The sequence below is a fragment of the Anopheles coustani genome, unplaced genomic scaffold (genome assembly GCF_943734705.1).
Source record: "Anopheles coustani unplaced genomic scaffold, idAnoCousDA_361_x.2 scaffold_105_ctg1, whole genome shotgun sequence".
In the NCBI taxonomy this organism is placed as follows: Eukaryota; Metazoa; Arthropoda; class Insecta; order Diptera; family Culicidae; genus Anopheles; species Anopheles coustani.
This window is the reverse complement of record NW_026525373.1, coordinates 41,611-55,054: the sequence shown is the minus strand read 5'-3', so window position 1 is coordinate 55,054 and position 13,444 is coordinate 41,611. Positions and strand designations below refer to the sequence as shown.

General features: G+C 40.0%; 1 protein-coding gene across 1 annotated transcript; it reads right to left on the bottom strand.

Moving 5' to 3' along the window:
• Nucleotides 1–2,846: 2,846 nt before the first annotated feature.
• On the bottom strand, nucleotides 2,847–3,750 carry LOC131271173 (uncharacterized). The gene is made up of 3 exons (XM_058272562.1): nucleotides 3,448–3,750; nucleotides 3,016–3,367; nucleotides 2,847–2,924 (listed from the first exon to the last, which is right to left on the bottom strand). The coding sequence occupies exons 1-3, from the start codon at nucleotides 3,467–3,469 to the stop codon at nucleotides 2,879–2,881; spliced, it is 420 nt and encodes a 139-aa protein (XP_058128545.1). The 5' UTR covers nucleotides 3,470–3,750; the 3' UTR covers nucleotides 2,847–2,878.
• Between the last annotated feature and the right edge of the window lie 9,694 nt (nucleotides 3,751–13,444).

The window sequence follows — 13,444 nt, the reverse complement described above, 5'->3', positions numbered from 1 at the left end:
ACGTGAGCAGTGGGGATCGCTATCCGCAGCAGAGCATACGGTGGACCGATCCGAGACTGCAGTTGTGCGAGCAGAAAGAGTACAACGGGGAGAAGAAAGATTGAGAGATGGGAGAGAGAGGTAATGTGTTCACCGAAATCTTTTGAACAAACATTAAACATCATCGCAAACAACTATTTACCATGCGCTTGCAATCAATACCTGGTACGCAAATCATTGCAAATCTATTTGTCACTCGACGATTGAAAACACATTTACGCACATTTTGACAGTTGACTGACTAACTGACAGCATTTAACCGTTTGCAAAGGTTGCAGTACCCGGTTTCATGTGCTGCGAAGCACAGATACTGGTACAATATGCTGTAATTCGGTTCAAGTACCTGTCTTTGAAAAACCTCCAAATAACCGATCTGTTCGATAGACGCGCTTGGTTTGGTATTTGGTAACATTTTGCGATATAACAGTGCTTTTCATTTATATCGATGGGGACTTCAGTTAAGTGGTCGAACAGAGAACGGGTCAGATTATTGCGTAATTTTTGATCCCGCAATTTGTATTTGTATTTGAACCCGCTTACCGCTCGGCAATTGTCAACACAATTTACCTTCTGTAGTAAGACCTAGAAATTGTAACGGGGATGGGATGGAACCTACCAAAGGGCGGTTGGTGAGCAAGGGACTGCTGACGGGCCAGGTACCTGGCCTAAAAAACCTAGTCTAATATAAATAATCGTTAATCGCAGGTAGGATGCAAGATAGCGCATCGCGCCCGCACAACCGAGATGGGGAGTGTAATGCTTTTCGCGTCATTGTGAGAGCAAACGTGCACCAAAAGAGCGAAAGCAAGCCGTTCGCCCCACGCCGAGAGTCACAGTCAGAGGCGCGCAACCCGAACTCCACGCTAATCACACTCATCGGTTGTAAGCAAACAACGCTGCAGTGGTGCACGAGCACTGCCTCCGCTCTCACAGCGAATCGTTTCGCTCTGCTTTGAGACATTCGGTCTCTGAACGGGCGGATGAACAGAAACGGTGGAAACCGCCAAAGGTGCAAACACAGTGGAACTGCACGTCGGGATAAAAGTTTGAACTAAAAGTTTGTATTCATTTGAAAATAAATATGTTGTTTTATACTACAAGACAAAACAAAGAAATGGGTCTAAAATTTGTATCCCCTACGATCGCCGAGCAGTATTCAAAACAAATAAAATACACATTCAATTTCTTTTCTGCAGTTTTCCAACAGTTGCCCCATAGTGTAGCCGTCCTGGCATGCGCATGCGTATCACCGGTAGACCCGCTTGGACACCCGGCCATGCGCACCCAGGCACTTATACACCTGCTTAACGCGTTTGGCTCCAACTTTTCGTTGCGGTTTCGCATAAACTAAAAGTTATAGACAGATGGTTTCTTCTACAAAGTTATTTGTAAAGAAGATCGCTTTTATTTGAAATGTTGTTTGCAAAAATCTGTCAATCGGTTCAAAAGTTGCAAAATTACGAGATACTCCACATTTTTGCCAATTTTCCAAAGGGTTAAAGGACAATTTTTACAAACGACATTTCAAACGAAAGATCGCTTCAAGGCAACTCGGATTGTGCAAAAACATCTTTCTATCGTTTTTAGTTTAAGAGAGCTAGCTTAAGCTAGAGCTAGCTTTAGTGTAGCTTACCGACCAGAACAGAACGTTTCAGTACCGTTTGTGATGGTATACATCATGTGATGGTATGAGAATGTTTCGAGTATGTTGTGCATTTTCCTAAAATAAATTAAGATTCACGATAATTTTCAAGAATTTGGGAGTTGAACAAAATAAATTTACGCGCCACGGGGATGATTACTGTGCAGTGCTCTATTCATAGATTTATGTTAAGATAAATACATTCTTCGGCCTGTTTGAGACAGCATAACCAAAAAAAATCAAAATACAAAACCTATTAAACAAAATCGCATACAAAACAAAACAAAAGTTTCTATACAACCTCTGACACAAAAAATGGCCAAAACACAACCACGAACTATCTTCTGCGGGGTAACTTGAAACGACGTTTGAAACAATTCGAAAAGTAACGTTAAACCGCCAACTGGGTGTGAAAATTACTTTATAAAACCGAAAATATTTGGGCATGTCTTTTCATCTTTCATGTCAATTCATTTGCGCAGTATTAGGGCTATGGAAAATGATATGCTTTTCTTCATGAAAGCAGTGAAGAACTCTTTCTATTCCTTATGTTTCCCCTGTGTGATATTTTTGCTTTGTTATTTTGTAGGCAACGTTCCTAAAATTATTCTATTTTATCGCCGCAGTATATTACATACGTTTCTGAAAAGGTTAACATGTAAACAAACTGCTTTCTATTGCATTGAGTTTAGTTTTGTTTGAATTGTAACTGATAATGTACGTACGAAACACCACAAAAATTTGACATTTTAAAAATCGTTCTGTTTTATCACCGCAGCATGTTGCAAAATGCTGCAAAAAAATATTAATATGTAAACAAAACGAGTTTGATTTCATTGTGCTTAGTTTAAGACAAAAATTGAAACCAATGATGTACCGTTCACCGCTAACATTTAAAAACCAAGAATCTTACCAACTTTCAATCAGCTAATACGGCCTACCCAAGTGACAGGAAACACGATTTAGATAATTTTCGCCAGGCTTAGAAAGGGGCTGCATAGAAGATTAATAGCAGTCTTATTAAGCCAAAATTGCAAGTGTGTGCGTGAAAAATGAACCCACCGTGGGTGCACTGATCCGATCCTTACTAATATAAATTGAACCCTTCTATCCCAACTCCGGAACTGACAGCTCAAAGCCATCAAATCAAAACAAAATATAAATTCGAATTCAAACAAAGGATTTATTTTAACAATCTCAGCAATTTTTCTGGAATAGTTTCTTCACGTGTTCCAAAAACCGTCTAGTTGCAATTCGTAGTCATGAAACAAAAGAGACGAAAAGGTAAATATAGAAAAGTACAAATATACGAAAAATTACCTGTTTACATTTACCTTGCTTGCAAACAGGATAATCTTCCCCGACGAACTCGAATGCAACAAAATCGCAAACACTGCATGTATCGAGCTACCATGGAGTAAACCTGCTTCCTAGCTTGCTGCTCGTCCTGTATCACAGGGTCAGCTGCATCTTGCGGCGAACAGAGCGTCTGCATCATCATTGCATAAAGTTCATCCCTCGTCGATACAGTCACTGGAAATATTGGCCTACCCTGGCTTTCCAGCATTATTTTGGCTTGTATGTCCTGTCTCGTTTCCGAAATCATAGCCTCTACAAGCAGCAAACGCTCCACCACGGTCAATACGAGCAATGCAGAAACCTTCCGGCCTTTGTTGTTGAAACCTGCTGGACGGTTGCAAATAACACTTTCCAAATAAAAATGATCGAGTGCTGAAGCGATAACGCAAATAAATCAATAAACTTACCATAATCGATAAACTGCCTCATCACAACTTTAATTGGCCCTGGGTAAACGTGTTGTTGGCTTTCATACTGCTGATCCACTCGCTGTTTAATCCGCCTTCTGATCGAGAAAATTAGAGTCGCATCCCTGTTTATCTTCAAACCACAATATTGTTTTTGGTACAGTGCAAACGGCTGAATCGAGAGATGTGGAAATATGTTATTCGCAGACCGCGACGAAGGTGGGATATTTCAGTCCAGTCATTGCTGATGCTCTGCAGGAGTACCATGACAGTGCAGCGAAATCACTCCGTCGTGTAGCTTCATAGAACACTTTTAAACTGGATCGTATGCCAGAGGGCAATTGGGCTACGTTCTATCGGTGCCGCAGGACAAGTAAGATCGATCAGTGCAGCCTGAATACCCATCTCGAGAATGCAAGCGCAAACTACGATGCGAGCATGGTTAAGCTAATGCAGTCTGACCTAGCCACAGACTGCTCGTTACAAGGCACAAGAGGTTATTTGCGTCATTTTCTTCAGCGTACTTCACACCCGGCGACTCGACACTGTTTCCAGAGCTGCTATCCAACTTTTCACTACGCTTTGTGAAAGTAACATCTTTCATCAACGACTTACCCGATTATTGAGAGGAAACATTCTCCTCGCTGCTGCTGCTGAGCGACGAGTTTTTCTTACGACTGGCAGCATCCTCGTAACAGAGCGTTAGCGAACCGATCGCGTCCTGTATGTCACTAAGTAGACGGAAGTGATCGAAGAGGTGATATTCTTCACCACCGCATCTTACATCGTATCCTCCTGCTCCTCGATCACCATTGCCTCCTCAGACATGAACGATTTCGGTCCATGCTTACCGCCACCGTCGTGTACCGGTACGCATCAGATCGTCGCCAGCACCATTGATCGCCGACGATTCACTTTCACGTTTGACCACCTCATCCATGTCGATCAAAATATTACCCTGCTTTTGCTCCCTCGCGCCTCCGTGGAAGCGGTTTTCCATCCGCTTTTTGTTCAACAATCGAGCAATCGACTCCTGCCAGTAAATCTGTTTCGCGATCATCTGCGGACCTTTCGGTTTGGTAAAAGTGTTGGTCATCAACCGTCGCGCATTTTCAAGCTTCAGTGACAGTTTGGCCAGATTGGTGTGATAAATCAAACAGAGTGCCCCGGCGTATCCCATCTCGGTGTCGGACCCAAGGTCGAGATCCTGCAACCCCAAAATAACGTGCGGCTCCAGCTCGAACGGTAGCGTGAAGGAAAACAACCCCGATTAAAGGTTGTGGCACTCAAGTGATGGATCGTAGAATCGCAGAACAGCATTTTTTTTCTCGAATTTCGCTTCGTGTTTAGCATATCGGTAATGAATTTGATCAGCTTCCTCGGCGCCAAAGTGTCATCAACCGTAGCCTCGTGCTTCGTTGTGGTGGTAAGGGTGAGCCCGAATGAAATCCAAAACGAGAAAAATAGGAAAATGAATAAGCTTGTCCCCTGAATCTTACGTACCTTCTCAATGTTAAACTCTTTTCGGATGTAACACTTCACGTTTGTCAACAGTGACTCCAGTACCATTTTGGTATCTTGCGGCGGAAGTGTCGTACCTATCGCAAAATTCTCCTATACCACGTCCAACATCTACTGACGTGACGCCGACAGTACTTCCGACCGTCCTTGATAATCGTACTGATGTATTGTATGTGCCCAGAATTTCACCCAGATATGGAAGTTAACCACCCGATTCCGCAGCAGCTTATGCAGTAGCTTTATGTTACCCAGGGACATCTCGTTTTGAATCGCTTCGATCAGCAATTCGAAAGCTATCGGCACCTTTTCATCGAATATCCGCTGGTTGCACTATTGCAGCAGCGAACTGACGATGGCGATCACATCGTTCATCAGCACATTCTCCTTGTTTGTTGCGAGTTTGTAGAGAATTCCCGAAGCCACCAAATTCGTTGTGCGAAGTTCTACTTCTCAAAAAACACTATATCGAATATGAAGTTCAAGAGATGGAACATTTTAAACAAAACTTCCTTCAACGGTTGTGATTTATTCACTCCCGCCGTGTCAACAAGTTTTGATACAAACCTCTGCATACAAATTCGACCGACGTTGATGATGATGCTAAATATGTTTCCGGAAAAAGGCTTCTCTTACCGCTTTTCTTGTTATTCCGTGAAAACATGTGTGATTAATAAAGATTATCATTTTTTATTTACGCTGAACAAGTCTGCACGATGCACAGTCGCATTACCAAATGAAAACACCAATGACAGTTCAAAACTGATGCACAACCAGCTTAGAAAAATGTTCAAGAAGAAAACATTCATCAGTCCGTGTATGTACACGGCGATACGAAATTCCGCACCCATACATTCAAACATCGGTGGGATTTAGGGCAATTTCACTGCATTTTTCAAAAATAACCGTCAATTTTGTCACCTGGGTATTCATTGTTCTGCATCAAAAGCATCAATGGAAAGGTTGAACGCGAAGGCTTAATCGTTCCTTTTTTTTAACTGGAAGGTTACTTGAACTGGCCAAATAGTTCATAAAAACGGACAAAATAAGCAGATATAGTAAAGGGGAAGCGACGATCAAGGTCAGCTGGCCGAAGCAGCGCAAATGCTCTACTCCATTTCCGAATCCGAAGGTCATACTTAAATGCACAATGTATTCCAAGAATTAAGCTAAAAACAACTGATCGTGTTTTCTATGGAAGAACTGAAGCACATGTCAACAACCATATTTTACTCGGTCCTGGCTAAAGTTCTGACCATCTCCGGAAAGGTTGGTTAACAAACCATTTGTGCTGTACCAAGCATACACGCAGGCGCAATTACCAAAAGTGCAGATTAAGATAAGCTTAAAACAATTAACATTTCAAGCTCCATTGCAGAACTTAATCTTCCAAGCAAGTTCTAAGTAGAATACAATGTAGAATGCAATATGGCATGCAACACAATTGCAAGGCAAGATAAAACGCAAAGATGCAACGTAATCACAATCAAAGCCAAACGGGCATGTACGCATATTGTAACCTGATATTGTTTACCGATAACAAATTCAACCACGAAAAACCAAAATAACATTGCACAGTAAACCATATGTTAAAGAAGCAATGCATGCGTAGTTGGGAATGCGTGTTCCCACGCTTTCAAGTGCATACGCCCTTAGGTAGCATACGACTCGTCTCAATATGACACTGCGAGATAATTCTCATGATTTCGGGTGCACATGCAATCGCGCCAATAAACAACATATTTAGTTCAAGGGCAAAAGAACGTTTAGAAACGCATTCAAATACAATGTATGGATTCCCACACTTTCAGGTAAAATAATGAACCCCAAATTAGACGAATGAACATGTTCGATCATGATAGGCACGTGTAGGATCATATTAACCAAACTAGCCAATCATAATTAAGTAAACAGGAAGTTAGCCAGACAGTAAATCAATATCAAATCTATAAACGACCAATCAAAATTCGGACAAACAAAAGTGTTAAATTCAATATTATTTTCTTTATCAAAATTCTTAGAAATTCAGACATGAACCGTGGGAACCCATTAGAAATAATCCAAAAAGAAATGTTAAACTTAAGGAAGAATTTGTACTATAAATAAAGGGCCAAAGACTGATCGAACAAGTCTCAGTTGAGCAGAAGTCTCAGTTGAGCAGAAGTCTCAGTGCACGACGCTCAGTTCCGCAGAAACCTCGATATAGTGAAATCTCAGTTTAGAACTGAGCTCAGGCTCAGTTCCATCCCCGTTCAAGGATGGAGTTACAGACAGTAAAGAAGTTATAGTGAAAAATAGACCAAGGTACAGTTCGATCAGTTTAGGCAACTATAAGAAACGAAACCACACTTGTGTTTTATTTCGGGACAAAGTCTCGAGAAGGAGGAAGGATGGGTTTCTTACAGGTGCATAGTGATTAGTGAATTCCACCACGAGTAAAGGGCATTCTACAGTCAGCAGTGAGGCTGCTAATTCGAAGTGTTAGAAGGAGATAGATAATATGCCAAGGCAACCGTGATGCCGGAAGTTCACGTGTAGACATATTATCATAAGAAAGTGATGTGAAGAAGAATATGAAATATATCAAGGCAACCGTGACGCTGAAAGTTCACGTGTAGATATATTATCATAAGAAATAGGAGAGGAAGAAAATATATAATATATCAGGGCAACCGTGATGCCGGAAGTTCACGCGTAGATATATTATTATATTACATGGCGACCGTGACCATAATCTGCAGTCACGAGTGACAAAAAGGACGTGCAAGTATTAAGCAATGCTGGAGAATGAAGAAAATGAATAGTACGAAGCACTAAACATACAACAAACATGGTATAAAACAAACAAAATAAAAAGAAAACAAGACCATGAAAAGCTAAAAAGCAACAACAAAATATTAATGGATGAGTGCATAATACGTACAGAATTAGGAAAGTTGGAAGTTAATTCCGCATGCTTAATAAAAATGTGCATGTCAAGTCACAAACCAAGAATAACTGGAGATGCCCAAGTTAGTGTTATGAATGCACTGGAATATCACACAGAGGCGCACCAACAACATGATTGGAAGTTATGGATACTGATCGTAATACACTGGGCCCAAAGTTAATCCGGACGCTCAAAAAATGAGCATGCGTCCGACTTTGTGGTCGATTTTAGAGTACTTAGAATTGATAACAATGATTTTTGTTCATTGCATCTTCTTGGTGCACCTTCCTACAAAGTACGTGCAAAAAGAACGGTAAAAAAAATCGTACCCAAGCGGCGCAATAAACAATAGAGTTGGAAAAGTCAGAATTTTGACGGCCAATCGTAAAGTCGGACAGTTATATTTCATCGTATTTTTGTTAGCTAAAGTGGTGTGTAAGTTAGTTTCGACACTTGATATTTGTTATTATCGATGCAGACGACTCTTGGGCATCGTTAGAAGCACTCGGATGATTCGATTTACTATATTATTGAAGTTTTTATTGAAATATGCGTCACACCACTTTGTTGGAACGAAACGTTATCATTTATCCATCATAACGATGGAAAAAGATTTCAAAACATATGAAATTAGACTTACATTAGCAAACTAACAGATTCAGACATCATTAAAAAGTATAACACTTCAAAAAGTATCCTAAAATTACCAAAGAACTACTCTTTGCAGTACACAACTCAGGAGAGGGAAGGTAGAATGATTCAAAAAACCATTTGATGTAACCCAGTTATTATTGCCCGTCTACTAATTCTCATCTATTCCCCTAATATTATGTAATTTTCCAACTCCTTTAGCTTACATGCACTCTCATATTATTTAGGAACCTTGAACAACTCGGACAGTTTTGGTGAAACCCTTTCCCTCGAACGCACCATATGTATCGCCTTCTATCTGAGAAAAAATTGCGAATTTTTGTGTCAACTGTTAACAGGACATGCACAAAATATCATGATTGTTTAACTTTAACTATCTTTTCGACGTAGAATGACATAATTTGTTCCTAAAATCATTATATTTATCGATATCAGTTCTAGCAACAGAATCGTAGTTTTCAATTTTTCTCCGATATTAATGATTTCTTTCCCGGGGTTCTGGCATGCAGCCCATTCCAGTATAAATAGTTCCTTATAGTTAGAGCACTTAACAAACACTTTTAGTAAAGTTTCTTTTAAGTAGTAAAGTAGTAAAAGGGTTGGATCGATTGGTTCTTCCTCCCATTTCCCGAATTGTGTGCTGCAAAGAGCGGTTCTTTGGTGATTTTAGGATACTTTTTGAAGTGGTATACTTTTTAATGATGTCTGAATCTGTTAGTTTGCTAATGTTAGTCTAATTTCATATGTTTTGAAATCTTTTTCCATCGTTATGATGGATAAATGATAACGTTTCGTTCCAACAAAGTGGTGTGACGCATATTTCAATAAAAACTTCAATAATATAATAAATTGAATCATCCGAGTGCTTCTAACGATGCCCAAGAGTCGTCTGCATCGATAATAACAAATATCAAGTGTCGAAACTAACTTACACACCACTTTAGCTAACAAAAATACGATGAAATATAACTGTCCGACTTTGCGATTGGCCGTCAAAATTCTGACTTTTTCAATTCTATTGTTTATTGCGCCGCTTGGGTACGATTTTTTTCATCGTTCTTTTTGCATGTACTTTGTATGAAGGTGCACCAAGAAGATGCAATGAAAAAAAATCATTGTTATCAATTCTAAGTACTCTAAAATCGACCACAAAGTCGGACGCATGCTCATTTTTTGAGCGTCCGGATTAACTTTGGGCCCAGTGTATGTGTACTACAGCTGTTGTTCGGCTTGTGGAAAGCCTATAAAGCCATACTGAGAAAACAAACAATACGAGCAATGGTGGACCAAAACGCTAGAGTGTAAAACAACGGAAGTGGACACGGAAGTGAAATGGAATGGGAAGATTAAAAGAGGGTCTTCAAACAGAATTTCATGATGGAAAACAAACATAGACAGGCAATACTTTCCCGCATCGGTACATTAATCTATTGTACGAACTATGAACAATTGTGTAACGAGTGTGTGGAACAAAATATGCTTTCGCGTGACATGGTGTTAAGAATTGAGTGCATCGAGTCAGGTAGACAAACTAGACACAAAATGCTTTTTGAAAAAATCACCAGACGAGGCCCAAAAGCATTCGATACCCTGCTTAACATTTGCCATCGACTATTCCCGCAAGCATACGCCGAGCTGAAAGTGGATTCTTAATGGACGTTTCAACAAAGGGATGGAAGAAGACAACGATAGTGGTTGTGAAAATTACCCCAATGGTAAGGTAATTAGACACGAATAAAACCAAAACAAATCCGCCACCAACCAAGTGCTACGCGCAGTGAAATAAGACTCCCAACAGCACAAGCCACGAAACGTGCGCATAGAGACATAACCTTACCGCAAGAAATTCCAAGTGACTGGCGAGCGGAGCAGCACCGGCGCTCCACGGCAGCAGCGGAGGCGACCAGAGCGCAGGCGGCCGAGGCGGCGCCCTGAGCTCACTCGTAGACTTGCTGCGTTGACACCTGCGGCGAGATCGGAGTGGTCTAGGGTGCTGCGCAACATTCAGCTGCGCATCCGGCGGTTACGCAACAGGACGACTAGACGAGCGAACCACGAGATACTGGAGAGGAGGAACGAAGCTCTGCTCCGGGAGCACGAAGCAGTTACGGAGGAGGAGCTTCTCGCTGCCCGGAGGGACCTCACCGCCGCCGATGCAGCGCTGCAGGAGGCAAGACGACTGCAGCGTCGGCGCAGAAGATGAGGCTTTGGTTTTGGATTGTCCACAGAATGTAGCGAGGAAAAACCGCCACATAAGGCTGCGATGAAGGAGGAGAGAAACTCAGCTAGTAGGGCCGTGGCCGGCACGATGCTCGCCCCACTAGTACAATAATAGTATTGTAAGGAAATAAACGGTGCGAACCCTACGCAAAAAAAAAAAAAAAAAAAAAAAAAAAAAAAAAAAAAAAAAAAAAAAAAAAAAAAAAAAAAAAAAAAAAAAAAAAAAAAAAATCCAAGTGGCGCGCGTAGTGAAATAGGACTCCAGGCAGCATGCGCTACACAGGTGACGCATATCCGCGCAGCGAGAAACAAGAACCAACATAAACATAACCTACGACGAAAGTGAACGAACCTTTGAAAATGAGTTACAAATGAATTTGTGAGTCCGAACTTCGACAAGTAAGCAACGAGAAAATTATGACAACAATTAAACCATAGCATCGGATGTCTACAAAGAAAACTACGCGATGCTGGCAACTGATTATTCGGCAATGAGGACATCGCCCCTAGCAGCAAGCACAACTAAGCAATGATGACATCGCCCCTAGCAGTAGGTACATCGAAGACATCGCCCCTAGCAGCATACGGAGCTAAGAAAACTAACACATTATATACTTACCTTAAACTAATAATTGCGAAAATTAATATAAGAATTTGCGGATAAAGTCATTGAGGAATATGCAATTTTAACAATTGACACTTTGGAAAAGAAAGTCTTGAAATATTAGACAAAGCCCTTTATCTGCGTATGAGGTCTGAGAAATATTCCAGATTATGAACGTTTTAAAACTATTAGAAACTTCGTTAACGCAAAGTCTATTTAAATTGCTTCAATTCGGATGGATGCAATTGATTTATTAATACATAAATTAAAGAATATCCTTGGTAACTTAAAGAAAACTCTAAACCGTAAATATAGACAGATAACTTTGATAAATAAATTACTTAATTGTAAGACAATATATAACGACATCTTAACGCTATCAGAGGAACTAGAGGAAGAAAACCAGAAATTTACGTTGAAAATCGCTAGACAATTGGTAGGAGAAATACGAACCATTTTAAATGTCATGCGAATTAAAATCAAAATTGCTACTTTTGATATTAAGACAGCAACGTCATTAGTTCAGATTTACGACGGGTCTGCAGCAAACTTAGCAACCTTTTTAGATGCTGCTCAGTTAGTAAAAGACCTTAATACAAATTGTGACGAAACAATGTTGATCAAGTTCTTGAGAACAAGATTGGCAGGAAAGGCAAGAATCGGCTTACCAGCCGTTACTAATTCTTTTACTGCATTATTGCATAACATCAAAGAACGATGCCAAGAAAAGACAAACCCCGATAAAGTAATCGCAACAATTAAAGCGGTCAAAAATCATGACACACAGAAAATGTGTGAGGAAGTTGAAATACTTACAACGAAGTTGAAGGAACTTTATGTCGAAGAACAAATCCCTGAAACTGTTGCAAGCAAAATGGTCGTAAAACTAGGAGTTGACACTTTAATACAAAAAGTAACCAACCCTGAAACCAGAATTTTGCTGAAGGCTGGAAATTTCACAACTGTATCTTCTGCAACTCAGAAGATTCTCGAAAACGAAACTGACAGCAAGAACTCAGCAGAAGTGTTTGCTACGCGCTCAAACCAATCAAGATATAGAAACGATTGGTACAATAATAACAACTACAATAAACGCAACCATGGTCCAAGGTTTAATACATTTTACCCAAATCAAAACCAATGGAACAAACGACCCCAAAACTATAATAGATACCGCAACCGGAATCAAACTAGATTCCCACCCTTTAACCCACCCAACAACAATTACCAGCAACCAAGATATCAAAATAATAATCGTAATAACAGCAACGGACCAAACCAAACGAATCGATATGAACGTCAAAGAAATCATAAAAACTCATCGGGAAATTGGAGACAAAATTCAAATCGCGTATATATAACACAAGAAGAACAGCAAAACGACCAATACTGGAAACAGAATGAAAGCCTACAGGCACAAATTTCTCAAGGAAGAGTCAATTATCTAACACCTCCGACAGAAAATATTTTTTTAGACAAGCAACAGCAGTCCATAACAGACTGCCAATACTCGCAATAAACATATCAGCAAGTAACTTCATCAAGATTCAATTAGAAATAGCCAACAATGAATACAGTACCTTGATCGTAGATACAGGTGCAGACATATCACTTTTTAAAGTAGACAAAGTCAAACCAAAACAGCAAGTCTTTATAGACAGGAAAGTTAAACTGACAGGCATTTCAAGCAACTCTATATACACATTAGGTTCAACAAAGACAAATTTAAGATTTGGAAACTTACTTATTCCCCATGAATTTCACTTAATACCAAAAACGGTAGAAATTCTAGCAGATGGAATATTAGGCAGAGATTTTCTAACCCAATATCGGTGCACAATTGATTATGAACATTGGTTACTTCATTTCAACATAAATGGAACAAATGTTTCCTACCCAATAGAAGACAAAATTGATAATGGATTCATACTTCCACTCAGAAGTGAAGTTATACGAAAAATGTCAATACCAAACATAACAGAAGATACAATAGTATTGGCAAAAGAAATCAAACCAGGAGTATTTTACGGCAATTCCATAGTATCAAAAGAAAACCAATTTATCAAACTCGTAAA